Source organism: Labrus bergylta, chromosome 16 (assembly GCF_963930695.1).
Source record: "Labrus bergylta chromosome 16, fLabBer1.1, whole genome shotgun sequence".
Classification (NCBI taxonomy): domain Eukaryota; kingdom Metazoa; phylum Chordata; class Actinopteri; order Labriformes; family Labridae; genus Labrus; species Labrus bergylta.
The window spans coordinates 3,022,155-3,047,323 of record NC_089210.1 but is presented as its reverse complement, the minus strand read 5'-3'; the positions used below and the strand labels follow the sequence as shown (position 1 = coordinate 3,047,323).

The 25,169-nt window shown below is 41.4% G+C and overlaps 2 protein-coding genes, 1 long non-coding RNA gene and 1 other non-coding gene across 7 annotated transcripts; 3 read left to right on the top strand and 1 right to left on the bottom strand.

Annotated features, from left to right (window-relative positions):
* The first annotated feature begins 204 nt into the window (after window positions 1–204).
* LOC109994088 (C-reactive protein-like) lies at window positions 205–6,023 on the top strand. Of its 4 annotated transcripts, none has more exons than XM_065964549.1 (4): window positions 205–223; window positions 4,583–4,648; window positions 4,942–5,149; window positions 5,288–6,023. In XM_065964549.1, exons 2-4 carry the CDS (start codon window positions 4,597–4,599, stop codon window positions 5,691–5,693), a joined length of 666 nt encoding a protein of 221 aa, XP_065820621.1. In that variant the 5' UTR covers window positions 205–223; window positions 4,583–4,596; the 3' UTR covers window positions 5,694–6,023. The 4 variants fall into 4 exon arrangements, with proteins under 4 accessions (XP_065820621.1, XP_065820622.1, XP_065820620.1 ...); XM_065964550.1 differs by lacking the exon at window positions 205–223 and adding an exon at window positions 2,912–3,042; XM_065964548.1 differs by lacking the exon at window positions 205–223 and having other exon boundaries at window positions 3,983–4,648.
* A 164-nt stretch (window positions 6,024–6,187) lies between these two features.
* trnat-cgu (transfer RNA threonine (anticodon CGU)) lies at window positions 6,188–6,259 on the bottom strand. The gene has a single exon. It is a non-coding gene; the product is annotated as a tRNA-Thr (tRNA).
* A 300-nt stretch (window positions 6,260–6,559) lies between these two features.
* On the top strand, window positions 6,560–10,625 carry LOC109994085 (uncharacterized). Its single transcript, XR_002278403.3, has 2 exons — window positions 6,560–7,243; window positions 8,462–10,625. It is a non-coding gene; the product is annotated as an uncharacterized lncRNA (long non-coding RNA).
* Window positions 10,626–11,893: 1,268 nt separating this feature from the next.
* On the top strand, window positions 11,894–22,880 carry LOC109994092 (polycomb protein suz12-B). The gene is made up of 16 exons (XM_020647255.3): window positions 11,894–12,635; window positions 13,905–13,951; window positions 14,048–14,112; window positions 16,735–16,803; window positions 16,893–16,942; window positions 17,042–17,127; window positions 17,235–17,481; window positions 18,243–18,345; window positions 18,507–18,612; window positions 19,164–19,338; window positions 19,453–19,541; window positions 19,660–19,803; window positions 19,890–20,047; window positions 20,197–20,395; window positions 20,778–20,857; window positions 21,109–22,880. The coding sequence occupies exons 1-16, from the start codon at window positions 12,494–12,496 to the stop codon at window positions 21,587–21,589; spliced, it is 2,241 nt and encodes a 746-aa protein (XP_020502911.1). The 5' UTR covers window positions 11,894–12,493; the 3' UTR covers window positions 21,590–22,880.
* The last annotated feature ends 2,289 nt before the right edge of the window (window positions 22,881–25,169 follow it).

Genomic DNA, 25,169 nt, shown 5'->3' with positions numbered 1-25,169 from the left:
GTAAGGATCTAGAGAGGAGGAAACAACATCAGTAAGTGCAAACAAACAGCTTTAAGTCTGATCGGACCATAGACTGTAAATATTACTGGACGAACCCTGACCCGTCTGTTAGATAGGCAGAAAATGAGTCCAATCGACATCAGCAGTCCACTTGACAGCATAGCTAACAGCTAGGCTGCTATCATCAACTATTCCTGCTCGTCCTGAGAAAACTCTACAAACAGTAAGTTAACATTTAACTTTTCTACAACAGTTAAAACTAATTATATTCAACCCAAATATGTAATTAAAGTCTTAAAACTACACTTTTTTAAATATACAACTATGGTTATTAGTTATTTGTCAGAGCAGTTAGACTTTGTCAGTGTTAGCAGAGAAATACATTAACAAAGTTTTATCCATAAACTGTAAATAAATATGAGACATCCAGAAGAAATCAATATTACAAAGCATACAGTTCATGTTACTGTTCTGACAAAAAGAGGAATGTCTGTGTCTTATATTTACTGATGTCAACAGCGATGAGGTGAACATGACAATTGAAAAATAATTATTTAGTATTTATTATAAGACATTTGTTTTCTATTGAACCCCGTGAAGTCATGGAGTCTGTGGACAGTGTCAGCTTCACACCACAAACTTTAAGTATTAGAAAAAATAGTGTTTAAGACTGGCATCTATTATGATGAGTTGCAGCTACCTTGTTCAATATTATTCCTTCAGATGTGGCTCATAACAAAAAAACAGCCTGAGCTGTCACATGTAGTTAACTGTACATGTTGTCTGAGGCATTAATTGAACACCTTTGTATTTCTCCTATAGACACAGTGTGGATTATTGGACTTATTGGGGACTTGTCCGTCGAGGTGCCCAGAGAGAAACCTGAGCCTCAACAACATGAGATGAGATGAGATTCAACTTTATTGTCATTACACATATACAAGTATAGAGTAACGAAATGAGGTTTGGCATCTCACCAGAAGTGCAAATAAGCAGAAAGTGCAAGAGTCTGTGCTATGTACAGTAATTCTGTGCTATGTACAGTAATTGCAAAATTTACAGATGTAGACAAAAAAAGTGAATTATTAGGTAAATCTGGATGGCTGGATTAATGGGATGCAATAAATATAAATAAATGCTATAAATAAGTAATGCTACAAAATAAGTGTGTTTTTAGGATTATAATATACAGATTAAGGTGCAGTGAGCATGCTATACTAATAATATACAGATTAAGATGCAGTGAGCATGCTATACTAATAATATACAGATTAAGATGCAGTGAAATATACAGATTAAGATGCAGTGAGCATGCTATACTAGTTCACAGATAATATAAAGAATATGGACATAATATGAACATACTATAATACAATAATACAGATGGATGAGAGATGTGTGTGTGTGACCAGGAGGAGTGGTGGGGGGATGATGGGTGTGAGGTGATATGGAGGGGAAAGGGGGGTCAGCAGGGTGCGGAGAGAGAGAGGGAGAGAGAGAGAGAGACAGAGTTCAGAGTTCGGGGGGTAGAGTTCAGTAGAGAAACAGCTCTGGGGAAAAAGCTGTTCCTCAGTCTGCTGGTTCTGGTCCGGAGGCTTCTGAAGCGCCTGCCGGAGGGCAGGAGGGTAAACAGTCTGTGGGCAGGGTGGGAGGAGTCTTTAAGGATGCCATGAGCTCGCCGCAGACAGCGTGTTCTTTGGACATCCTCAATGGCAGGAAGTGGACACCTTGTGATGCGCTGGGCGGTTTTTACCACCCGCTGTAGAGCCTTACGGTCTGCGACAGAGCAGTTTCCGTACCAGACTGAGACACTGCTGGTCAGGATGCTCTCGATCACACAGCGGTAGAAGTTCATCAGTACAGCTGAAGACAGGTGGTGTCTCTTCAGTGTCCTCAGGAAAAAGAGGCGTTGATGAGCCTTCTTAACCAGACTGGAGGTGTTAGTGGACCAGGAGAGGTCCTCTGTGATGTGGGTCCCCAGGAACTTGAAGCTGGAGACACGTTCAACAGCCATCCCGTTGATGTGAATGGGGTTGTGCGTGCTTCCTCTTTCTCTCCTGAAGTCTACGATGATCTCCTTCGTCTTGCTGGTGTTGAGGAGCAGGTTGTTGTCAGCACACCAGGCGGCCAGATGCTGTACCTCCTCCCTGTAGGCTGTGTCATCGTTGTTGCTGATGAGGCCAATCACCGCCGTATCGTCCGCAAACTTGATGATGGTGTTGGATCCATGTACAGGTCTGCAGTCGTGGGTGAAGAGGGAGTAGAGGAATGGGCTCAGCACACAGCCCTGTGGTACGCCTGTGTTGAGTGTGATGGTGGTGGAGCAGGTGTGTCCTGACCTAACATACTGGGGTCTGTTGGTCAGAAAGTCCATTATCCAGTGACGGAGGGAGGTGTTGAAGCCTAGGTCTCCGAGTTTAGTGTTTAACTTGGAGGGGATGACAGAGTTGAATGCTGAGCTAAAATCAACAAACAGCATTCGTGCGTATGTGTTGTTATTGTCCAGATGAGTGAGCACAGAGTGCAGCGCAGTGGAGACTGCATCCTCTGTACTCCTATTGCTGCGGTAGGCAAACTGGAATGGGTCCAGTGTGGGTGGGAGGCAGTTTTTCAGGTGTGCTAGGACCAGTCGCTCAAAGCACTTCATTATGATGGGTGTGAGTGCCACAGGGCGGTAGTCATTCAGGCCTGTCGGGCTGGAGTGTTTCGGCACTGGGACAATGGAGGTGGCTTTGAAGCATGCTGGCACAGCTGCTTGGGCGAGGGACAGGTTGAAGATGTCCGTAAAAACCCCAGTGAGCTGCTCCGCACATGCTCTAAGCACGCGCCCGGGGGTGCCGTCTGGACCAGCAGCCTTTCGAGCGTTTCGAACATCTGTATTTGTTGGTTCTTCTGGGGTGGACTTCAGTTTCTTCTCTTCAACAGCTCGCTGTGAGGGAGGTCTCCCCCGGATGGCCTGAGTGATGTCACCCACAGGCTGAGAGCTGAGACAGGTTTTAAACCTCCTCACAAACCGTTACACCGCGCCCGCCTGTCAAGCTGGTCAGCTACACGCCTTATTGTGAATAACTCTTATCCTTCATCAAATCAAAACTGATGAGTCATCAAAACATTCACCCCCCCCGTACAGTGTGTGTCCATCGAGACATGAGCTAATCACACCTATTTGTTTGTTTTGTACCAAGCTGTAAACATGTTCATCTCTGCTGTAAAAACAGACTTTTTTTAATGTTGTTTTTCAGATTAAATAAATATTTCTATATAAATGCACTCCTTTATGTCTACTTATGTGTATACATTTCAGATTTGAAATGACAAGACTAAAATGTGCATTAATGCTCAACTCAATAGCTTAGGGAAGGAAGTCTACTTTTACACAACTTTTTATTCTTTTGATAAATACTAATGTAGTTCATTTCTGAAAGTGGGATGGAACAGAGTCATGGCAAAAATATGCCCTTAAACACAGCCCCATTCTTAAATCAAGATACATGGAGAGTAAATAAGATCAATAACTTGTGAATAAAAACAGTTCAAAATGATTTAGAAATGTAGACTTATCAGCTCAATATCACATAATATCAACTTCTCCCATCTAAACTGGACAAAGGGTTTAAAATAGGAAGAAAATGGTTTGATTGCAAGTTGTTTGGAGGAGATCTAGTTTTATTTGAACAGCTGAAGCATGAATAGAGTCTTCCAAGGTGCAAACCCTCCTCCTCCTCCTGAAGCCTGTGGAGCTCCTTCATGTACTGCTGTCTTATCTGCTGGTCATCTTCTCTCAGCAGAACTTCAACTGTTGAAAAGTCATTCAGAAGAAGCTCGAGCATGTGACATGGATCCAGGAGAACATGGACTTTTAGTGAAGGGTCTTCAGGATGGCAAAGAAAGAGAGAAAATATCAGTTATTCATTAAATCATTTTTTTGTTCTCATCTATTTTTCTGTATTCATCTGTGTGTAAGAGCACATTTATAAATTCAACAGTGTACTACCCAGACAACAGAGGTCCAGTATTCAGGTAATCAACATCTATTCAAAGTTAAGAAGATAAACATTATTGTAATCATGCTGTTTTCAGCTCTCTCACTCACACAATGATATTCCACATCAAATGGTCTCAGATTTTGTGTGAGGAAAAATTTGAGCAGATTAAGCAGTGTACGTGATTATAACAGATGTCTCTTTTATGGTGAAACAGCAAACGGCATGCCAAAATTTGACCAGAATTTGTACTTCAGCACATTCTACATTGGATTTGTAAGACAGAATCTATAACATTTCCTAAGCACTGTTGGGGAACGAGGGCCCTGACCTTTGAAAATGCTTCCATGTTAGCTTTTAGATCTATATTTCTGCCAATTGAACTTTGAACTAAGATTAGAGTTCCTGTTCAGTCAGCCCAATTATTGATTTTGAGCCAAAGTATAAAGACTTGGGGACCAGCATTTGGGGGAATTACATATCCAACCCCTCTGCTCAGATTTTCTCTACCTTTGCAGCGGCACAGAGAGTACTACAGACTTTCATATCTTCCTCTCTGGCTGAATTAATTAATAAGTACTTTGTCTTGTTTTCTGTAGGTCAGTGGGACAACATGAGACTTTCACTGGGCTTTTTACTTATTGCCATCTCCATTGTGTTGGCAGGTACTTGTTTTCCTTTCCCTCTAAGGACAATTTCTGGACCACATTGACATTTTCACACTTTGAATTGAATTTGGGTTGAATCATTTGTACCCATTGCGATGCAAACATCCTGAAAAAAGGGACAACTTTCTGAGAGACATTAGCCTGACATTTGAATCATTTCAAACCTTAGATTGATTCGTATTGTTCAGAATCAGAATGTACAGAAACTATCTCAGCAGGTCTGTATCTCTCTGTCTCTCCTACTCATTGACCTCAAACATTCGTCTTCTGTTTCCTATATTTGTTCTCAGGGAGTGTCACCATCAAGACCGTGGTGTTCCCAGGTGAGTCGAGCAACACTTATGTTGAGATGGTCCCTCAGAAACCTCTGAACCTGAGGGCTTTCACTCTGTGCATGCGTATGGCCACGGAGCTCACTGGGAGGCGTGAAATCATCCTCTTTGCCTACCGGACCAGAGACTTCGATGAGCTGAATGTATGGCGAGAGCTGGACGGCAGGTAGACACTCCGCAAGTGACTACAGTATACTGTAAAGGTCAAAATTCTGACTTTAGAGTCGCTGCCTATTGAAAGCATGAATATGATTAACTGGCTCTGAAAGATGCATGCTAATTACCTTTATTTATTTGTGTTCAGATTGTCTTTCTACCTGAGCGGAGAAGCAGTTTTCTTCAAAGTCCCTGAGCTCGGGCCACTGGAGACCCACCTGTGCTTCACCTGGGATTCCGGATCAGGTGCGGCTACCCTCTTCATGGACGGGAGGAGAAGTTCGACTAAAATCTACAAGAAAGGTCACGCTGTGCGCAGCGGTGGAAAGGTTATCCTCGGACAAGATCCAGATTCTTATTTGGGTGATTTTGATGCCAATCAGAGCTTTGTCGGGGAGATCTGTGATGTGAACATGTGGGACTCTGTCCTCTCAGACAGCACGATCCGAGACATGTCCTCCATGAATAGAGTGCCCAGGGGAAATGTCTTTGACTGGGAAAGTACAGAGCTTAAAGTTAATGGGAATGTGGAGGTTGTAAATCGAGAGCTTTAGGCTCTGACTCTGAATGCCTTAACGAGGGTAGTGTCAAGGAACATGATTTACTTTTCTCTGAAATAAAAAACTTGACCTCACAATGCCTGTTTTATGTGCAACTTCACTACATTGTGGAGGTCAACATAAACTTTTTTTTACTCACCATATTGGTCTCACCAAAGTCTATCATATACGATATTAAATAATGCAGTAATCAAACTGTATTGTGGGCTCGTGTTTTTTTGTATGGGTGGGATATGTTTGTATATATGTGTTGTGTTGTGTGTTTGTATGTATGCTGGCTGCTGGAACACCTAAATTTCCCTGCTGGGATGAATAAAGTATATCTTATCTGAAATTAAAAGTACATCCATGTCTTTAATTTTAGATTTAAACTGTGTAATTAGCACACGGAATAGGTAGGCTACCATTTATTCAACTGTTGTGCCATCAGTCTTAATTGTGCTGATGTTGCATGTTAGAAAAGAAATATGACACACAGGTCTGTTGACAGGCACGGACGGGGTTCGAACCCGCGATCTTCGGTTTACGAGACCGACGCCTTACCACTTGGCCACCGCGCCTGGCAGTACAAAAGGGGCGGATTCTGAGTATATAAAGGCATTTAGAAAGAAATTAAACAGCTGATATATTAAGCGTTCATAACCCCTTTTAAAACATTTCCCCTCTCCTGAAAACCGATCATATTTACACATTCCAAACACCATTTGAATTTGTAAAGATTTTAAGTTCCTATGAGTGAACGGACTGATACCACTATCAAATAAGTGGAGACGATTTGAAATTCATGCACAAGTACTTAAAAACAAATTCTGCAAAATCCCAAACACCTAAAATCATGATTCAGCAAACTTTGTAAGGGTTTCCCGTATGCTCTCCTTGTAGTTTCTTTCCTACGCCTCATCGTACAACAAACAGGAACTTGATGAGATTTTGAACAGTTAACACTAAATATACATGTAAACACCTTTTACCACCGGCGCCGAATAGACCGACAGACTGTCCTTATCTAACATACAACGATTGTGTTGTGTTTTATTTTATGTATATTTCGTGGGGGCATGAAATTATTAAAAACGTCAAATGTGTAAGTGAAGTCTGGAATGCTTCGCTGCTGCGCGGAGGGAATCATTATCGAGGACACACCCGGTGTTATCGCGAGATGTGCTACCTTGTTGGAAAATGTCACCAGAGTGCGAAAAGACAGCAGACGCTTTCCGTGTCCACTATCATAGAACGCAACCAGAAGAAAATACCATTATATGAATGTATACGGATTGTCAGAGTGTGGGGAGCATGGCTGGACACTCTCGTTTTTAAGATTTCATATAACCTTTATTTAAGATATTGGCGAAAGCATTCTCGGCGACCTCGTCATTCGTGGTAGCACATCTCGATGGGTAGCACTATTCGACATAACACCCGGAAGTAGCTAAAGTAGGTGACAGCGGCTGGGTTTCAATCTTTTCCGGGGGACATGTTGCTTGCAAATGAAATATGAAGATCTTCGTATGCAGTCCTTGTGAGTGTCAGTAGTAGCAGATGCTGTAAGTAAAATTATATCGGGGGGAAAACCAGGGCTAACGTGACAAGCAGAAACAAGCATGTATGTCAGCTATCGCGTTAGCTAGCCTGCTATCAGATGAGCTCAGTATTTATCTTCATTTAAAAGTAATAATGACGACTTAAATAGCTGTCTATGTTTTTTTGTTTTTTTGACCAATCAAATTTGCGTAATAGCATTACAGCAGACCTCGTTACGCTGCTGCAAATTAAAAAAAACAAACATTTAAACTTAATAAAAAGCATCAACATTCATGCTAACTCAGATTAATCTTGAAGAAATCCTCCTTCAGATTATTAAATGTATTTACCACTGAAGTGGCCGTTATATGGCAGGCTTTAGTTCAGTACATTAAATAACATATTCTTGTTAATATCATGTGTCAGAAACTCTGATTATTGCTGATTAAATTGAATGCACACATCTCAAAACAAGACAGAGATGTGAGTAATTGGAGGTCTAACTTTGAATTTGAATCATTAATTTTCATGCATTCAAAAGGTTTTTGTTTTTTTGACCTAATGGTCTTCCTTAGGTGATACTTTTTTTTGTACAGATTTGAATGTTGTCTCCTTCTACAAGACAGGAAGCCAAAGAATTCAACCACATTTCTGTCACTTTAGTAAATACTCCTGAGCGTAAGGGTTGTCACAACACCAGAGTTTTAAACTTCTTTAATAACCAGTAAAAAGCAAAAGATACTGATACCTGTGTGGAAGTGCTACACTCTGATTATTGCATTATTTCTTGTGTTTAATTACCACAAATTGCAAGCAAACAAGACCCAAGAAAAAAGAGCCAGCTCTTTCATGAATACCTACTAACTTAATGATGATGGTCTCCATATTATTGATGATGATGATGGTAATGACGATGGTTTTTGTTTGATAACGACGACTTATAAGATGGTTTCTATACTGATTAGAGCTCTCAAGAACTGCCCTCAATGTTGTGCTTTGCCTCTGGTCACTTCCTGTCAGCACCTGTGTGTCCAATCAGACTCAAAGCTGATCGTTTGCTCTTACTGACTTTGTTCCCTTTTTTCTAGATCCTTGCTTGTGTTGTTCTTACTCTCTGATGTACGTCACTTTGGATAAAAGCGTCTGCTAGGTGAATTGTAGAAAACACCTGTTGTCTACTTTGCACAAAAAAAAACCATGTTGCCAATGTTTTTGTGCCTTGTTCTGTGTTTTTGTACCAGTCTTTGACAGAGTCCGTCTGACCTGCAGCTGAGCCCACCCCCCCCTTCGCCTACTTCGCCATGCCTCTAGTGGTGGACGCTGTGTGGGCGATTTGGAGCATTGGCGCTGGCGTCTACGACTACTTCCACACCAGTGCCATGGAGGAGAGGATCCACACGCTGGAAAACGTCCTCTCCATCCACCAGTTTGTGATCGCCGGTCTGTCTGCAGGCCTCATCCTCCTCATGACCTACATACTGTGGAGAAAACACTGAAAATCCCCCACGGACCAGGCCCAAGCACCGACTTGATGTTGCTTTGTCGCTGGACATCCCACATTGTCACGGGCAGTTTCCATCCTCATATCAGCCGGGGGGGGGGGGGAGAGAGAGTTTGAATTATGTTGACTCCTCACACTTCAAAGATGTCCCAGATGAAGTACGGAGCACTGATGGGCAACTTAACTCGGCGTGGACTCCTCCCAACATGCAGTCTCCATCTGGTTCTCTTGGGATAGTGGGTGCTTGGCCTGTTTAACTATCTGTCTGTGTTTTGTATGTTTATCAGTCTGAGTAACACTTTTACAAAACCATAGCGGCTTCTGAAGGCACCTTTGCACTTTCCCATTCATGGCTGAGCTTTAACGACCTCATCGTCTAAAGAGAACCTCACTTTGTTTAACATCCGCCCCCTTGTGTGATGAGGGACGAGAAGGTTTAGTCATTTTTCTGTCACTACAACTTCAACAAGTTAGTAACTTTTGATTTATTTTAGAAACTATGTAAAACTATGGTTGTTAACTTTTTTTTTTTCCTGTGATCTAAACACAACAACATAATGGCCTCAAGTCTGATCCATGGTTTTTCTCATGTTTACAAATGGCTTGTTCTCTTTGCTTATATTATCTGTTTTTGTTTGTGCATATTGATACCTATAGGAGCGTTTACTCAGAGTTAATGAGGTAATTATCATTCCGTCCTAACATTGCATCATCATCAAATCGACTTTATTGCTCTTTCTTGAGAATATAAACGGTGGTATTTGCCTCTTTACGTACTGGCTGAGTTGAACAATCTTTAAGTTGAGAAACATATCGGATAGTGTGCTTGGTACTCGTTATTGTGTGAAGAAAACTTGCACATCAGAGGACTTCACTTCATCGCCCAAAGACAATGCATCAGTGTTCAGTCTTGATCTCTGGTATTTAAGGGTGATTAAACACTTGTCACACTCAGTTTGTAGACTTAATTTAAGATACAAGGAAGCCTCAGTTTATTTTGTGGGCTTTCCCACGATGAGATCGAATGAACATTTTGTAAAAAAAGTTGCAACATCAATTCCCCTGAAACATGTGTCATGTCAGTTTTAATGAGTTGTCCTTCGATGGGGAGCTCTTGGAGGGCCTACATAAGGACGTCAAAATGACAACCAATCCTAGCGCTACTTTTTCTGCTCTCTGGAGACTGTTTTAAAGTCTTTAAATACTTACATCAGTACATTAACTCAAACATTAGACTGTATTTTCTGTCAAATACAGCCTCAGGATATTAGCCTGTCAAACAAAATCTGATAATGAAGTGTTGATCGTGAGTAAGCAGGATTGAAAAATGTCTTCCATGCTCTTTCTGGGGATCATTTTCCACTAATTTCTTTTTCTGGCTCTTGAATTTTAAAGCTCTAAATGTTAGAAATGTGTTACCTCTTGAGGAAGTTCACGGGAAGGGAATTGTCAACATGTTGCTACCCCCGATCAATGTGTGTTTAAGGTTCACTGTGGCCAAACTTGGGGTGATTACAACAAACAAAAACACTTTGGAAAACTGGGAATGAATTCATCCTTTAAGCGTTTTTTTGTGAGTATTTTCATGCTGAGCACAAGGGATCTGAGATGGAGCTTACTGTACGCATTTAATGTTTTTTAATGTCTAATGAAAAACTGTGTGTGTGTTTAATTTGTCCAAATTTACGTCATACAAACACTGTTTACAGTCTGTAAACCGACCGCACACAAGGTTTTCTAACCAAGTGATAACAGAAATGAATGGGTCAGGGGCAGTGCTGTATCTGCTCTCCCTCTGGGGTTCATTGTGAGTGTCTACGATCCTGTATGTAACTCTGACATACCACTACCATGGCTACTGTAAAAGGGAATATGTTTGAATAATAAATCAGAGTCTAAGTCTATGCTGCTCTTTCTGCTACGTGTTTTTGTATTTAAATGATATCACAATCATCTACACGGGGGTGCTGTGAGGTAATGGGGACCCCATGAAAAGATGTCACATTGGACCCGACCTCACAGCCCCAACCGACCCTGCACAACTGCTATAACCACACCTCCAAACCTTTATAAGATAAATAACAGTCAACTTCATACACTTTGCTAAACTTGTAATATTACCCAAGTATGTGAAAGGACTAAAACGTCCAAGGTTGCATCTGTTGCAGCTATTCTGTAGGATATCTTTTTAATTTGGCTATGATTGGTTTTGGACCACTTGTGGAATCTGATGTTTGGTTTTTGTGTCCGCTGAGTGTCACAATGGAAATATCAGTACTATTGTGTAGGTGCCGCCATGTCTGTGCTCGTGACCTCATTACATTTTCCAGTGGTTTAGTCATGTTCAAGGCAGTAGCAAGCTCATCTTGTAGTCTTGTTATCACTTGGATCTTATTTTTATGGAAGTCTCCCTTTCAATCTTTGTTTATGCAATTTGATTATTTTTCTGCGCTTCTCTTGTTTTAAAAAGATCACATTTAAAAAAAAAAGTTTTTAGAATAATTTTCACTAGACATCTGGTTATCCTAATTAATCTTAATTTTCTATTGAGATTCCTATTTGATAATACAATTCATTTCTGAATGTGAGGGAATTACAATTTTTATTAGGCTTTTTAAGTTTTTGATTTCAGGATGTATTCTTTTTTTTTGGGGGGGGGGGGGGGCACAGGAAATGTATTTTTATAGGTTGAAAGATATCCTTCCTTTATTGTTAACCGGTAAATGTATTTAATTGTATTGTTAAATGTTGCAGGCGGCAAAAATACATTTGAACTACACCTCCTGCTTCTAGATTTTACAACGAGGCCAGCCAAAAAAGTGTCCACCAATGAGATCACGGGGTTTCCCTCATAAGCACGCTGATTGGTTAAAGTTGTTAGAAGGCGGTATCTTTCAACACAAGCGGGGGCTGCATCATACATTCGTCAAGTCACAATGAAGACGACGAGGAGCTCAAATTAACTATGCCTTCAAAATAAAAGTATACACCCAGCAGTGAATATATTTACAGGGAATATGCGAGCAACGAAGGGAGTGTTGTAAATGTAAATTAATGTTTAATCTTCACATTACTAAAATTATGAAGAAAAAAAACTAAGCGACCGTGGCATTTAAAGGAGTTAAAATTAAATCACAAACTATTTTGAAAATACTTTCCGGGTAACATTTGTGTTGCCAAGCGGCGCTTTCCACTACCGCTAACCCCGTCCTGCCAAGAGACGATAGGAGTAATATAGTGCGAATTTACGCGAAATTATGGCATCGACGCCTTTGAAACGTGTGCTTATTTTTTGTTGAATCACTTGTCATTCAGCGTCAACTTTCAAAGTCGTAATTACTAAAGTCAAAGAGGCAGACGATGCTAGTCAGTTAGCCCCGGGGGTTGTCGCTAGCTGGCTAAGGAAGTTAGCCGGTTAGCTAGCGAGCCGCGTCAGCTCGCCGGAGGCTGATATCTCGTTTCGCGCATTTCAAACCTGTTCACCGACCTCTGTTACGGGTTACACCGACTCCCGGGAACGAAAACGAAATATTCTACGCATGGCAACGCAACAAAGGGGAGACTTAAAGTGTATATAAGTCGCTTGTAAAATGAAGAGATAGCGTTGTTTGTGCTGCTCGGCTAGTTTTCATCTGAACGCCGCTCTTTTGTTTTGACAAAGGAAGAGGACTTGAGTTTCTCTCTTTTTTTTTTTTTAAAACATCTTTTGGATCTTTTTTCTTCATACATCTGCTTGTGGGACAGTTTAGTTTGCTTTGTTTTTGTGTCGGTAATGGCTCCACAGAAGCAGAGCCTCCCGGCGGGGTTCGGTTCTGCGGGGTACCAGCCGTCCTCCTCTGCGGCGGCTGCAGCGAAGAAGCCCAACATGCAACTCGTTCAAGCCGACCACGAGTTGTTCCTGCAGGCCTTTGAGAGTGAGTAGCTCCTCTTATTGATTTACACTTTTATCATGCATCAGAGTTTTTATTTTTAAAAAAAGGTCGAGGGGCCATTTGAATGGTACACCCAGTGTCCCGAATACTGCACATGTTGCATTGCTGTGATTCATGCTAAAGTTTAGTCTTAAGGTTCTGATTGCATGTTTAAATAAATACAAACCTAATACATCAAATAAATAAAGTTAATTTCCACACGAACACATTTGTTTCTGTTGTTTTGCACTTGTTTGAAAGTGTACCAAACATTGCAGCACCAAAGGATTTAATGATAAATCTCTGATTTGAGATTTTACATTTCAAATATCTTTTATTGAGTTTGCATCATAGAAATACAAAAAAGAAAAGAAAAGAAGAATAATAAAACATAGAAAACACCAGGCTTGGGCAGTAATATTCCACATTGCCACAAATGGTATAGAAATGTGCAGAACAAGTAAGACAAACAAGTCTCTGTGGCAGTAACACCCTCCCATCCCCAGCTGGCCTGATGATTGAGATTTTAATCAAACATTTGGACTATGAAATGTATAAATTGTACTGCAAGTTACCTCAGCAGCACAATTTGATGTCTTCAAATGTCTTATTTTGTCTGAGAAACTACTCTCAAGATTATAATACCTCTGTACAACAGCTCACCTCTTGCGAGCAGAGAACTGTCATCATGATAATATCTGTCTCTCCTTTACTGTAATCTGTTCTGCACATGTTACATTTACAAATTATCCCTGCACTCATGTTCACTTCATTTGTCTGTCTACTCGCCGTTATATTGAATAGTTTCTGCTGATAACATGTCTACACTCATGCACTTTAACTTATGTCAATACTGTCCATTGCACATTTACATTTAATCTTCCTATTTAAGACTAGTAATGCTTAGTTAAATCCTGGTTGTATATATTCACGTTCTTAGTTGTGATATTTTTTAGTACTTATTTACTTTGTATTTAATATTATATTGTGTTTATTTGCTCATATTGTGTGTTTGGACAACCTGCTGCTGTAACGCCACAATTTCCCAGTTTGGGATCAATAAAGTAATTCTATTCTATTCTAATGTATAGCAAAGAAAGGTCAGCAAATGATATTGTAAGTTGCAAATGTATTCTGTATTGACTTTACAGATGAGTAATGTTTAAACAATCTTTGACTCTTGATAAGCTTCATGCTTTTTGTTTGGCTAAAATTATGGTTTCTGGCTGTGAATGAATCAACAAGTAATGTGCTCATGACGTTTGTTCTCAGAGCCAACCCAGATCTACAGGTTCCTCCGCACCAGGAACTTGATCGCTGTGAGTGTCCCTCCATATGATTTACCTCCCCAAATGTATTCTTTCATGTCGGCACGTGAAAGTACAGAGTAACACTGAATGTTTATTACCTTTCAGCCCGTATTCTTGCACAGGACGCTCACCTATATGTCCCACCGAAACTCAAGGAATAACGCCAAAAGGTAAGAAAAAAACACTCTTACTGACTGAAGCTGTTCTGTGTGGATTCATGTTGGTTTTCAGCACTTCGAGAAGTTGTGTAAAAAAAATCAAATCTGGAGGTGAATGTGTTAGAAAACCTTTAAGGATTAGCAGATCATGTTTGTCTAAAGTTATCCTCCTCCCTGTGCTCCTTTTCTGATTTCTATCCTCTCAGTTTGAACTTCCATAACTGTAAGTTAAATGTAAAGCTGGTGTTGAGCAGGCTGCCTCTTAGAAAGCAGGTCAAGTGTTATGTGGAGTGAAAGTTAACCGACGTGCCGGCTGCTGTAGGCGGGGGCTTGGACGGATCAGTTCAAGCTGAGGTATGAGACGTTTTCAGTTAGGCTGCTTTGCATACAGACGTTGAACAGAATACACATGGGGGCTGCTTGTGGTTTGGTCTGCAGTTTGGTGTGATAACATTATGAAGGAGGACTGGAGCCAGGTTATGCAGTTTACTTTGTTTAAAGCTCGGGCTGCATTATCGTGTCATAAAGAGGATTCTGGTGGTGATAGATCTTTTAAAACATCTACTTCACATTAAGAAGGCGCTGATAGAATATTGATTTGTATATCTCTATTATTAATAGTTTTTTATGTATTTAGATTAGTGTCTTTGTATGTTGTCTGCAGGTTTTTTGGGCAGTGTTCTGCAAACTTTTGTGTTGAAAATTTTGTTGAAATATGTCGACTGCTTCTGGTGTCAGACTCCCACAGTGCCAGTATTTCCTCTCATATTTGACAATTAAAACAAGTTTCTTCAACAGGTGACTTCATCTACACAATAACAAATCCTCGTCTTTGAATCAGTAGTTAGGTGTGCTAGATGTCAGCATTGATTTAATTTGGCACAGCAGATAAACATCGACTACTGGCATCGGTTCATGCCGCATTATTTGGCCAAATATCGGCCGATGTTGAACCAATGCATTAATGCATCCCTAAAAATATAAAAGAAGTTAACCTTAAATCAAATAAAGTACATCAAATATAAATAAAGATCTATAAAATAAAACATCATCTCCATCTTACAGTAGCAACAGTATTTCTTAATTTTCCAGATAAATGTTTCTTGTTGTAGATATTTTTCTGTTAAGTTTTTTCTGCATCACATCCCGTAAGACTCGGAAACATACAAACTGAAAATCACAGATTCAAGGAAATCAAAAGTTTTGCTTCATGTCAAATTAGACTCAAGCCTCCATCTTATTTGTTTACATTTAATAAACCAGAGAAACATTTATTTCTCATAATCCAATCTATCGTCTTCAGACTATTTCTGTGAGGATTATCAATAAAGATGCTCAAGAAGTTGTAGTTTCTTTTCCCAGTCCTTATATGGTCACGTAGTCCTCAGACTGGTGCTTCCCCCTCTTCGAAATACAGAACCGTTTTGAAGACTGGCAGCCGTTATTTCATGCTTTATTCCTGATTTGAAGTGGAGGTAGCGCACCAGGAGCCCCATACTTCTGCAGCTCGGTTTCACTTTCTGCTGCACTCGTCGTGCCGCATGCTGTGGTCACATGGAACGCTGCTTGTGATTCAGGATGATAAGATGAACTCACTGCACCCCACTTTAAAGTTTCAAACTATTCACAAAACAGTCAAAAATCACACAGACAAACTAAAGGAAACAAAGAAGTTGAATGAAATACCATCAATGTTCAGGGACTCATTTAATACGAATCTGAAGCTCAAACTAGTCCAGAAGGGATTAAGAGTGTGAAGAGTCAAAACCCTGACAGGTACTGGCCTTTGCCTTATGAGTGTCTACTCTCTTACTTGAAAAATATGGCCAAGATGTTGCTCCCTTCATGCACGTCGCCTCCCACTCACTCTCTCCTGGATTTCTGACTCGATCAATTATCCCATCCTTCAAATAAAGACATAAAAGGCTTTAAAAAAAAACCTTTAAAAAGAAATAAAATACATATTAGATATTGCACGTGCTGGTTACATGAAGTGCGGTTGGATAGCAGCTGAAATGAGTTTAACAAAATGACCAGAAGCAGCAATTTAATCCTGGAGAATAATAAAAAATAATGACCATAACGTTACAGAACAATGCACCAGGGATTAATGCCGAATGCATCGTGCTGCTGGAGGTTGTTACTTGTTGCTGTGCAGTTTGATTCGCAGTGGAAGTTTCTTGTTTTTGATGTGAAGGCCCTGCACAGCCTCACAGGTGTTTTCAGTTACATGAGCTCATTAGACCTGCGCTCAGGTTGACGTCGGGACAGATTTATGTGAGTTTGTTAGTTACATGCTCTCCAAAAAAAAGCTCCAATACGATCCAGGTGTGGTATGTGCAACGCTTTCCACACACACACACACACACACACACACACACACACACACACACACACACACACACACACACACACACACACACACACACACAAGGAGAACATGCTGTTTGAAGTTTACACAAAACGCTGCATCTTACGGTTCATTTATAGCAGATCATGTAGTCGGTGAACTCAGTCCATTCTGGCTCTGATTTATCTCTGGATAGAAATCTGCTCATGTTCAGTGTAATCTGATATTTCTGCCTGTAGGAACCGCCTGTTTCAGTAACCCCTGCTGTTTGTGTGCATGTGCAGGAAAAGCTCCAAGGTTGACAATCTGCTGTTCAAAGTGGAGAAGATGAGAGGAGAACCGGAGACTCACAGGTAAACCGTCGGCCCGCTGATTTCCACTGAAACCATCTCTTACTGGGATTTAGAGATGAACCAACCATGTGTGTTTTTGTTTTCCGCAGCTTAGCCTCTAATCTGCAGCTCACCTTCACCGGCTTCTTTCATAAAGATGGTAACTTTAATCTCCTCGGCGCCGTTTTCTTTTTTTCGATCAAGCCTTTGAACTGACTCAGGAACGTTTCTGTCCCTCTTTGTGTCGTGGTTCTCTCAGGGAAGCCGTCTCAGGACTGTGAGAACGAGCAGAACTCTGTTTCTCTGGAGGTGCTGCTGGTGAAAGTTTGTCACAAGAAGAGGAAGGTGAGTGTGATGAGTATGTGGGAGAAAAAAACCAAAAAGAGGTAGTGTATCAGACTTTTTATGTAAAACTTTTAACCACACACATCTCCTCCTGCCGCCCCGTTCAGGATGTGAGCTGCCCGGTGAAGCAGGTCCCCACAGGGAAGAAGCAGGTCCCCCTGAACCCAGACACAAGAGCTGGAGTCCAGGCCAAGCCGGGCTCCTTCCCCTCCCTGCTGGTTCCGAGCAGCGAGTTTGAACCCAGCAACTCTCACATGGTCAAGTCCTACTCGCTGCTCTTCAGGGTGTCGAGGCCAGGGTGCTCCTGGACGCAGAGCAACGGCCTGACCAACGGAGAGAATCACCACAACAGAGGTGAGAAGACGACATTTTATCTGCTACAAAATATCAACACAGCAGTATAACCCCGTCCTGACTTATTGAATCACAGGTACCAAATATAAATATTTTAATTAAGAGAGAACAGGGCGCTCTAAACAGATTCCCCTTCCAGTTAGACTAAGTCACCACTTCATGGCTCTCATGGGGTCACTTATTTCATGAATGAGGGTAAAGTTACCATAAGTCAAACCGCTAGAAAAAGAACTGGACAGGGGAATAAAATCAGCAAGATGATGTCAGACAGCAGTGAAAAAATTAAAGAGAAGAAGTGTGAAAAGAGGGGAAACTGACACTGGGTTAAATAAAATACATGAATCCTGCACGCTACCTTTTTAAGGTGTTTTCTATTCTTCAGTTAATCAGATATGGTGACATCTTTGAATGGTAGTTTTGAGAGACACAGGAGTTTTAAGTGATGAGGTAACCACATTTTTTAATGTGGTTATTGTTTCTGCAAAGAGACATGTTGGAAAAACGACCTCATTGTTTGTCCACCGGCAGAGATCTGGGTCGTGGTAAAGAGAAATAGAATACTTCAAAAATTCTTTCATAAACTCTCATCACAATATTCTGATTTGTAAGCTGCGATCTGTGAGTACAGCGATGTCACAGCTGGTAGAAATGATGCCAAAACTGCAAAATAATAAAAATATTAATACTACTCTGATCAAGCCGTGTTAAACGCGGTGTGTGGTTAATAACGGCTACATTGTGTCCTCATGTGTCTCTTACAGATTTTACAGAGGAAGTGATCAACAGGAAAAGGAGGAGCTCCTCTCTCAGGGACGAGGGAGAAACCACATTTGTGGCCCAGATGACAGTCTTTGATAAAAACAGGTGAAACTCACATACACACATGTTCTGTCCTATCCTTTCTGTGACATTCTTCAGTGTGTGCACAGATACAGAAGGAAAATTACAAACTGATATATCTTTGCTGCAGAACATTATGTTGTAATTTACCTCATAATGTTGTGAAACATTCTGTCTGTGTGCAGACGTCTGCAGTTGTTGGATGGGGAGTACGAGGTGTCTATGCAAGAGATGGAGGAGTGTCCAGTCAATAAGAAGAGGGCGACCTGGGAGACCATCCTGGATGGAAAGGTGTGTTCCAGACTTACCTGTTTAAAGCATGAAGCAGGAAGCAGCTGGTGAAATCCTGGTGTCTTGAATCAGTCCAAGATACACATTTGATTTTTTTAAGAAAGAAGAAATTTTTAAGAAACCTTTTAATGCCCCTAAAAGATCTTCTCTAAACATTTTCCTTTCTTTATTAGACTCAAAAAGGTCTAAAAAATGTAAACGAGTATGAATATTTTGATCAAATATCAGATACACTGAAAGCCGGATAAACTTGTTAAGAATCCTTTTGTTGCAGAAGCACTAGAACAATAATACAAACTAATGTAATAATAATAAAACTTCAGAATGAGTATAGCTATAATCGATCTATTTAAGATCCTTGCTCGACACAGAAGCAAATCAAATGTGGAAAAGCAAAAATTTTGGATATTCAAATATAATCAAAACATTTCATAAAACAGATGAATTTGTATTGCTGCCCTTTATTTGGATCTTAATTTAGCTGTTGTTCATGTTCACAACAAGGCGTTACAGCTAGCTCCGTGTAACATGTTGCTCCTGTGTTTTTGCAGCGTCTGCCTCCGTTCGAGAGCTTCTCTCAGGGTCCCACCCTCCAGTTCACGCTGCGCTGGACCACCGACTCCTCCGACCGCTCCACGGCCCCCGTGGCTAAACCTCTGGCCACCCGCAACTCTGAGACCAACCAGGACAGCAGACCCAGCACCCTGAGAGCCACGCAAACAAACGGTGAGTCCACACAGCAGCACCAAGAGGAAGAAATCTGCAAAAAAAAATAAAAAATATTCAGCACCAGACAAACTGACGAGGGGTCGGGGGTGTTTTTCCTTTTTTGTGCTGCAGATGTTAAAGAAACCGTAAACACCGACGTGCAAACCAGGAGAGAACTCATCTCAGCGGATCCACGGCAGAAACTACGCATCTTCTACCAGGTCTGATCCTGGATCTGCCTCGTGCACATCATGTTAGCTTAAGTCATGAGAAGTTACAGTGAGCCAGGGACATTTTATTTAGAGGGTACTTCATGTCGTGTCTGTTTTACCCGTTCAGTTCCAGTACAACCACAACACGCGGCAGCAGACCGAGGCCAGGGACGACCTCCACTGTCCGTGGTGCACGCTGAACTGCAGGAAGCTCTACAGTCTGATCAAACACCTCAAGCTGTCTCACTCCCGCTTCATCTTCAACTACGTGGTGAGACACACTCCCATCTTGTGTGTGTGCAGAGAGCGCCATTGTTGTGATTGTTGTTCACACCTCGCTCTCCCGTTCTGTGTCAGCCTCATCCTAAAGGAGCCAAGATCGAGGTCTCCATCAACGAGAGTTACGACGGATCGTACGCAGGAAACCCTCAGGACATCCACAACCAGCCGGGCTTCGCCTTCAGCAGGAACGGCCCGGTGAAGAGGACGGCGGTCACGCATGTTCTCACCTGCAGGTACGGCAAACATTTCCTATTTCTGCTTTTATTCTTCAACCTTATCGACTGTCAGTAATCCCAGATAAAAGTGGCAACATCTCAGAGTCGTTCTTTTTTTCTCTTACATCCTGTAACGAACCGCTTTTTGTAAATGTCCTTCTGTTCAGAGCCAAGAGGACGAAGCCGAGTCTGTCTGAGTTTCTGGAGTCGGAGGACGGCGATCAGGAGCAGCAGAGGACGCTCATCAGCGGTCACAATCGCCTCTACTTCCACAGCGACAGCTGCGTGCCGCTGCGGCCTCAGGAGATGGAGGTGGACAGCGAGGACGAGGGAGAGCCCGACTGGCTCCAAGAGAAGACGACTAAGGTGAGTTTAAAGACGAGGACAAACCCACTTCATTCTACACATCATGTGTAGTTCATTTGCTCTACCTTACTCTGATGGGTTTTTTTAAGATTTCTTTTTGGGCTTTTTTGCCTTTAATTGTAGAGATGGGAGAGTGGATAGAGCTGGAAATCAGGGAGAGAGAGTAGGAATGACATGCGGGAAAGGAGCCACAGGTTGGATTTGAACCTGGGCCGCCCGCTTTGAGGACTACAGCCTTTTATCGATCTGTTTTTCCCGTTTTTATCTCACTTTATTATCTGTCTTGTAACTGACTCTGTGTCATTGTAAATAAAGGTTGCCCCTCAACGATCTCTCGAGTACCAATGAAAGTCGATCGATAACGTTTCTGCTCTCTCTGCAGCAAATCGAGGAGTTCACCGACGTCAACGAGGGGGAGAAGGAGATCATGAAGCTGTGGAACCTCCATGTCATGAAGCACAGGTGTGTATCAAGCAGACATGAGGTCCAACTAGATTGTTCTCTCTTCTTATCAATCTGCACTTGATAAGCTGATGTTTGAGAGTTAGCAGCCTTAGAAACTGACCGGACTCCTGCTGTGTCTTTTCATATAAAACACGCTGAATGTGAAGGACATTTCTCTGGCTTCTCAACAGCCATGATTCAATAATGCCTTTTTTTAAAAGATCTTTTGCGTTCATGTGTTAAACTTCCTCCTCCCTCTTTTCTTCCAGCTTCATAGCCGACAACCAGATGAACCACGCCTGCCTGGTGTTTGCCGATCATTACGGCGAACACATCGTCAAACACGACCTCTGCCGCAACTTCCTGCTGCACATGGTCAGCATGCACGACTTCAACCTGGTCAGCACGCTCACCATCGACCGGGCCATGGCCAGACTCCGCCTCCTCAGCAGCCAGAGAGACACGCACAGAGGGGAGGACGAGGGAGAGGAAGAGGAGGAGGAGGAGGACTGGGAGACGGCTGTGGAGTCGCAGCCCGAGCCCGATCCAGATCCAGATCCAGATCTCGATCCGGCAGAGTACAAACCCTGCAGCAAAGAGACTAATCAGGGCTGCTTGAAGACCGGAAACCAGCATCAGGAGGAGAAGGAGGAGGGAGGAGCTGCGACCAGCAGGCCCATAACTGAACGGAAACGCTCTCAATCTGATTCGGATTCTAAAATGCTAAATGTTAAGTCGGAAGATCCGTGAGCAGGACTTTTTGATCTAGAAAACAGAGCTGGGAGTCATGAATCTACGGTCTACATCTCTGCAGGGATTTTAATTTGAAGGGCAGAAACACGATGATGTCGCTAGTTTTCTTTTTCTTTTTTTTTCTTTTTTTTTTTTTTAAACAAATTTACATCAAGAGAGGCTTCAGAGGCATTTCTCAAAATTTCAAATCTGGAAAGAATTAGAAAAAACTGAAGCGAAATCTTTAAATCTTTGTAATTTTCTTTGTATTGTGTTCTAGATATAACCGGGTCAAAACTCCTGTTACCACATCCGTTCCTCTTTGAGGTCAACCCATCAGGTTATTAACGACCAACATTACAGGACAAATCCAGAATCAGTTCAGCTTTCAGTCTGGGGACGGATTTGCAGACAGCTGTGTTTTTAACTTTATCCGACATGGGATCCAAAAAGTTTATTAAATGCTGCGTCAGATTGCTTCTCCTTCCTCTCATTTATCAACTACACTTTAACAAAAAGGTCTGAAACTGTAGAGAACCTTTCTGTATTATGTTCAGATGACCAGTAAAGTCCATCAGTGCCACAAACAGGAAGTTGTTTGATCAGTCGCAGGTCACCATGGGGAGAATGTAACGGCCTGTTTTACTTCTGCGGGCTGAAGAAATCTGCTGCAGCTTTTCCAAAACGTTCTGTCTCTAATCTAAACTAAAGAACGGATCATTTCCTTTTGTGTTTTTTTTGTTTTTCTGGACCTAAAGCACCAATCAGTTGGACTTTGCTGCACCAAAGGTTTTCTTTATTACTTAACTATTACCACAGTTATTGATCACACATACCGGTACATGATGTTTGAACGGTTCTTCAGGGCTCCGATCGAGCAGCTTGTACAGTTTCTATCTCAGTCTTTTTTTTTTTTTTACATTTTCTGAACAACAACAGTGGACATGAAGAGGTCAGAACTCTGCTGCAGTGTCGTCCTCTAATGTCCGTCTGATCTCTGGTATGTATAGACAGAAGGGCTGTCAGCGGTGAAGCGTTAACTACCAGGCGGCTCAGCTGACGAGTCAAAGGTCATATCGACCTGGTGGCTTCAAATGTTTCACTTTTTTTAACGTTCAATCATGCCGTTTTTTTTTTTACTGTAACATCCATGACAAGTTCCTTTTTCCCTGTTTAAGTTAATATCATAGCCTTCTATCTTTTATTATATTTCAAAATAAAATCAGGTTTAAATCCAAACAAAGAAGAAAAGTATCATTGACTTAAGACAGTAAAGAACTTCAAAATAAAAGCCTAACAAGAACTTGGATGGATTTAAACATGTGATTATTCCCCGATTACCTTTTTGAAAGATTCATAGAAAGAATTATCGTTTGACAGGTCGTTTTATATTTATTACTCTGCTCGTTTTCTAAGGACTTTCCATAAGTGAAAAAACACCTCAGACCAATGTTTTCAGAATTCTGGATCAGCCCTCGACTTAAGTAATCCAGTTTAAGGATCTTTATGTTTTTTTACACTTTATTTCTTTATGCACACTCAGACACGAACGCCTCCGCTGCAGGTTTCATCTCTGGTGCTAGAAGCCTCGCTGCTCCTTTTCTGACAGCGATCACAGACGCATTCTGACTTCATCAAAATCTGTCTCGGGATTTTTTCCTCCTCTTCTTCAGGAACAACAAGGCCCCGCCCCCTTTTAAGAGGCCACAACCGAAGGGGCAACATTTTTTTGATTTTGAAAGTTTGGCGATGCAAAACTCTCCGTTATCAGTCTCGGTCAACGTGTGGAAGTATCGTCTCTGTACAGGTTCAGTTGAGAAGTGAAGATCGCTTTGATTTTAGGTTCAGCACTCACCAACCAGCAAGTTTTCATGGAGTTTTTCTTTTTTTAACAAGAACACAATCTACAGAAATGGACTCTTCAGGTGCTTTGTAAAAAAACATGTCTGCCTTTATTTGAACTAAGGGCTGCAGTGAGTAATTATCTGTATAATCAATTAATCTGTTACACTTAGAAATGTTTATAAAATGTGTAAATAAGTCCCTTCAGATTCCCAGAGTCCTAAAGCATTGTCTTCATATCGCTTCTCTTTCTTCCCAAAAAATACAAATTCACCTTTCTTTACTGACCTAGAGGAAAAGAGAGGAGGCAGACCTGCACATTTCTGAAGCTGGAATGGACATAAACTTGATATTTTCATCTAGAAACTGACACCAACACGGCAAAATTCAACTCTGATCTGTTTATTAACTCTCTAACACTCTTATTAAGAATCTTTGACGACAAACATAAAGGTCTCTGGGAACCACTACTCTTCTATTTCTCTGCTTATTTACCTAATTGATTATTTGAGAAATGAGTCATGCAATTAAAAAAAAAGCTGCTTGTGCACTTTCAGAGGAGGCGGAGCCGGCAGCAGCACACACATCCAGGTGAAAACATCGACACAAGGTTGATTTTTTTATTTTTTATTATAGATTTCTCTGCAGGTGTTTGGTTTATTTCTCCCTCTCATTTTGGTCTGCACCTCACGCTGTCAAAGTCAAACCCTGTGAAATGAAACCAGCGTATTGATTAGGATTGTCTGAAAACCTTGAGCACCACCTGGCAGGTTTAGTAGTTCAGTATTTCACACACCAAAGGGGATCGTTTCGTTGCAGATTTCTTTGACGCTTCTCGCCTCTCCGGTTTAGTTTTGTAAATAAGTTGTAAAGCTTTCACTGCCTGGACGGGATCTCAAGTTTCAGTGAGACCGAAAGCACAACATCCACATGCTGGGGTTTTAGTTTTTTCTTTGCTGCATGTTGCAAACTTCTTTTTGTTTGCAGTGAGATCCTGCAGCAGTCAGGACGGACGTTCCTGCTGGGACTGATGCAGAAAGAATTAAGAAGTCCGATCTGAAGTGTTGGATTCATTTGTGACTCTTTTAAAGCTTTACATCAGTTTGAAGGATGTTGTTGTTTAGGACGTAGACAACGCAATGTTTCTCCTGATCTTTGTTTGATTTTATTCTTTCACACGAGACCAGCAGCATTTTGCACAAAATGGGAGGAGCCATGTCAGGAATACAGAAACTTTCTCTTCAACAATTTATGTAAAAAAAAAAACAGCTTTGATGAACGGGAACATTTTGAGTCGAGTCAAAATGGTTTTCTATTAAAAGATCAACTTTGTACCATTATCACTGACATGGTCTCTTTCTTTCTCTAGGAGTAGGCGCTAAAAGGAAAAAACATTTTGAGGGAAACCTCATCGTCTCTTAGATGATAAATTAAAATGAAAGGCAGGGTTGGTCATTTCCTCCAGATCCACTTTTTAAGATTTTGGTTGAAATCATCTTTAGGTTCTGACAGAAATTAATAACTTATGTTCTCTGAAAAAGGAATGAAGAGAATCTGTCACCTGTATCAGTTTGTAAGCCTGTAAAAACTTCGACCAATGTCTGCCACGAGGTACCAATCTGATGAACCAATCACAGCCTCCCTGCTCGCTCTCTACCCCTTCTCGCCCACACTCAAAGTGCAGCGTTGTAGCTCGCTGTGATCTGACCACTCCAACGAGGCTGAATTATGTCACAAACTGAGTTGAAAAAGGGAG

What these genes read in the sequence shown, in the direction of transcription:
- LOC109994092 (XM_020647255.3), top strand. Translation starts at nt 12,494, where the DNA reads ATGGCTCCACAGAAGCAGAGCCTCCCGGCGGGGTTCGGTTCTGCGGGG. An exon ending in GGAGAACCGGAGACTCACAG is followed by an intron (nt 16,804 to 16,892) that starts GTAAACCGTCGG and finishes TGTTTTCCGCAG; the next exon opens with CTTAGCCTCTAATCTGCAGC. An exon ending in AACTACGCATCTTCTACCAG is followed by an intron (nt 19,542 to 19,659) that starts GTCTGATCCTGG and finishes TTACCCGTTCAG; the next exon opens with TTCCAGTACAACCACAACAC.
- LOC109994088 (XM_065964549.1), top strand. Translation starts at nt 4,597, where the DNA reads ATGAGACTTTCACTGGGCTTTTTACTTATTGCCATCTCCATTGTGTTG. An exon ending in CATCTCCATTGTGTTGGCAG is followed by an intron (nt 4,649 to 4,941) that starts GTACTTGTTTTC and finishes ATTTGTTCTCAG; the next exon opens with GGAGTGTCACCATCAAGACC. An exon ending in TGGCGAGAGCTGGACGGCAG is followed by an intron (nt 5,150 to 5,287) that starts GTAGACACTCCG and finishes ATTTGTGTTCAG; the next exon opens with ATTGTCTTTCTACCTGAGCG.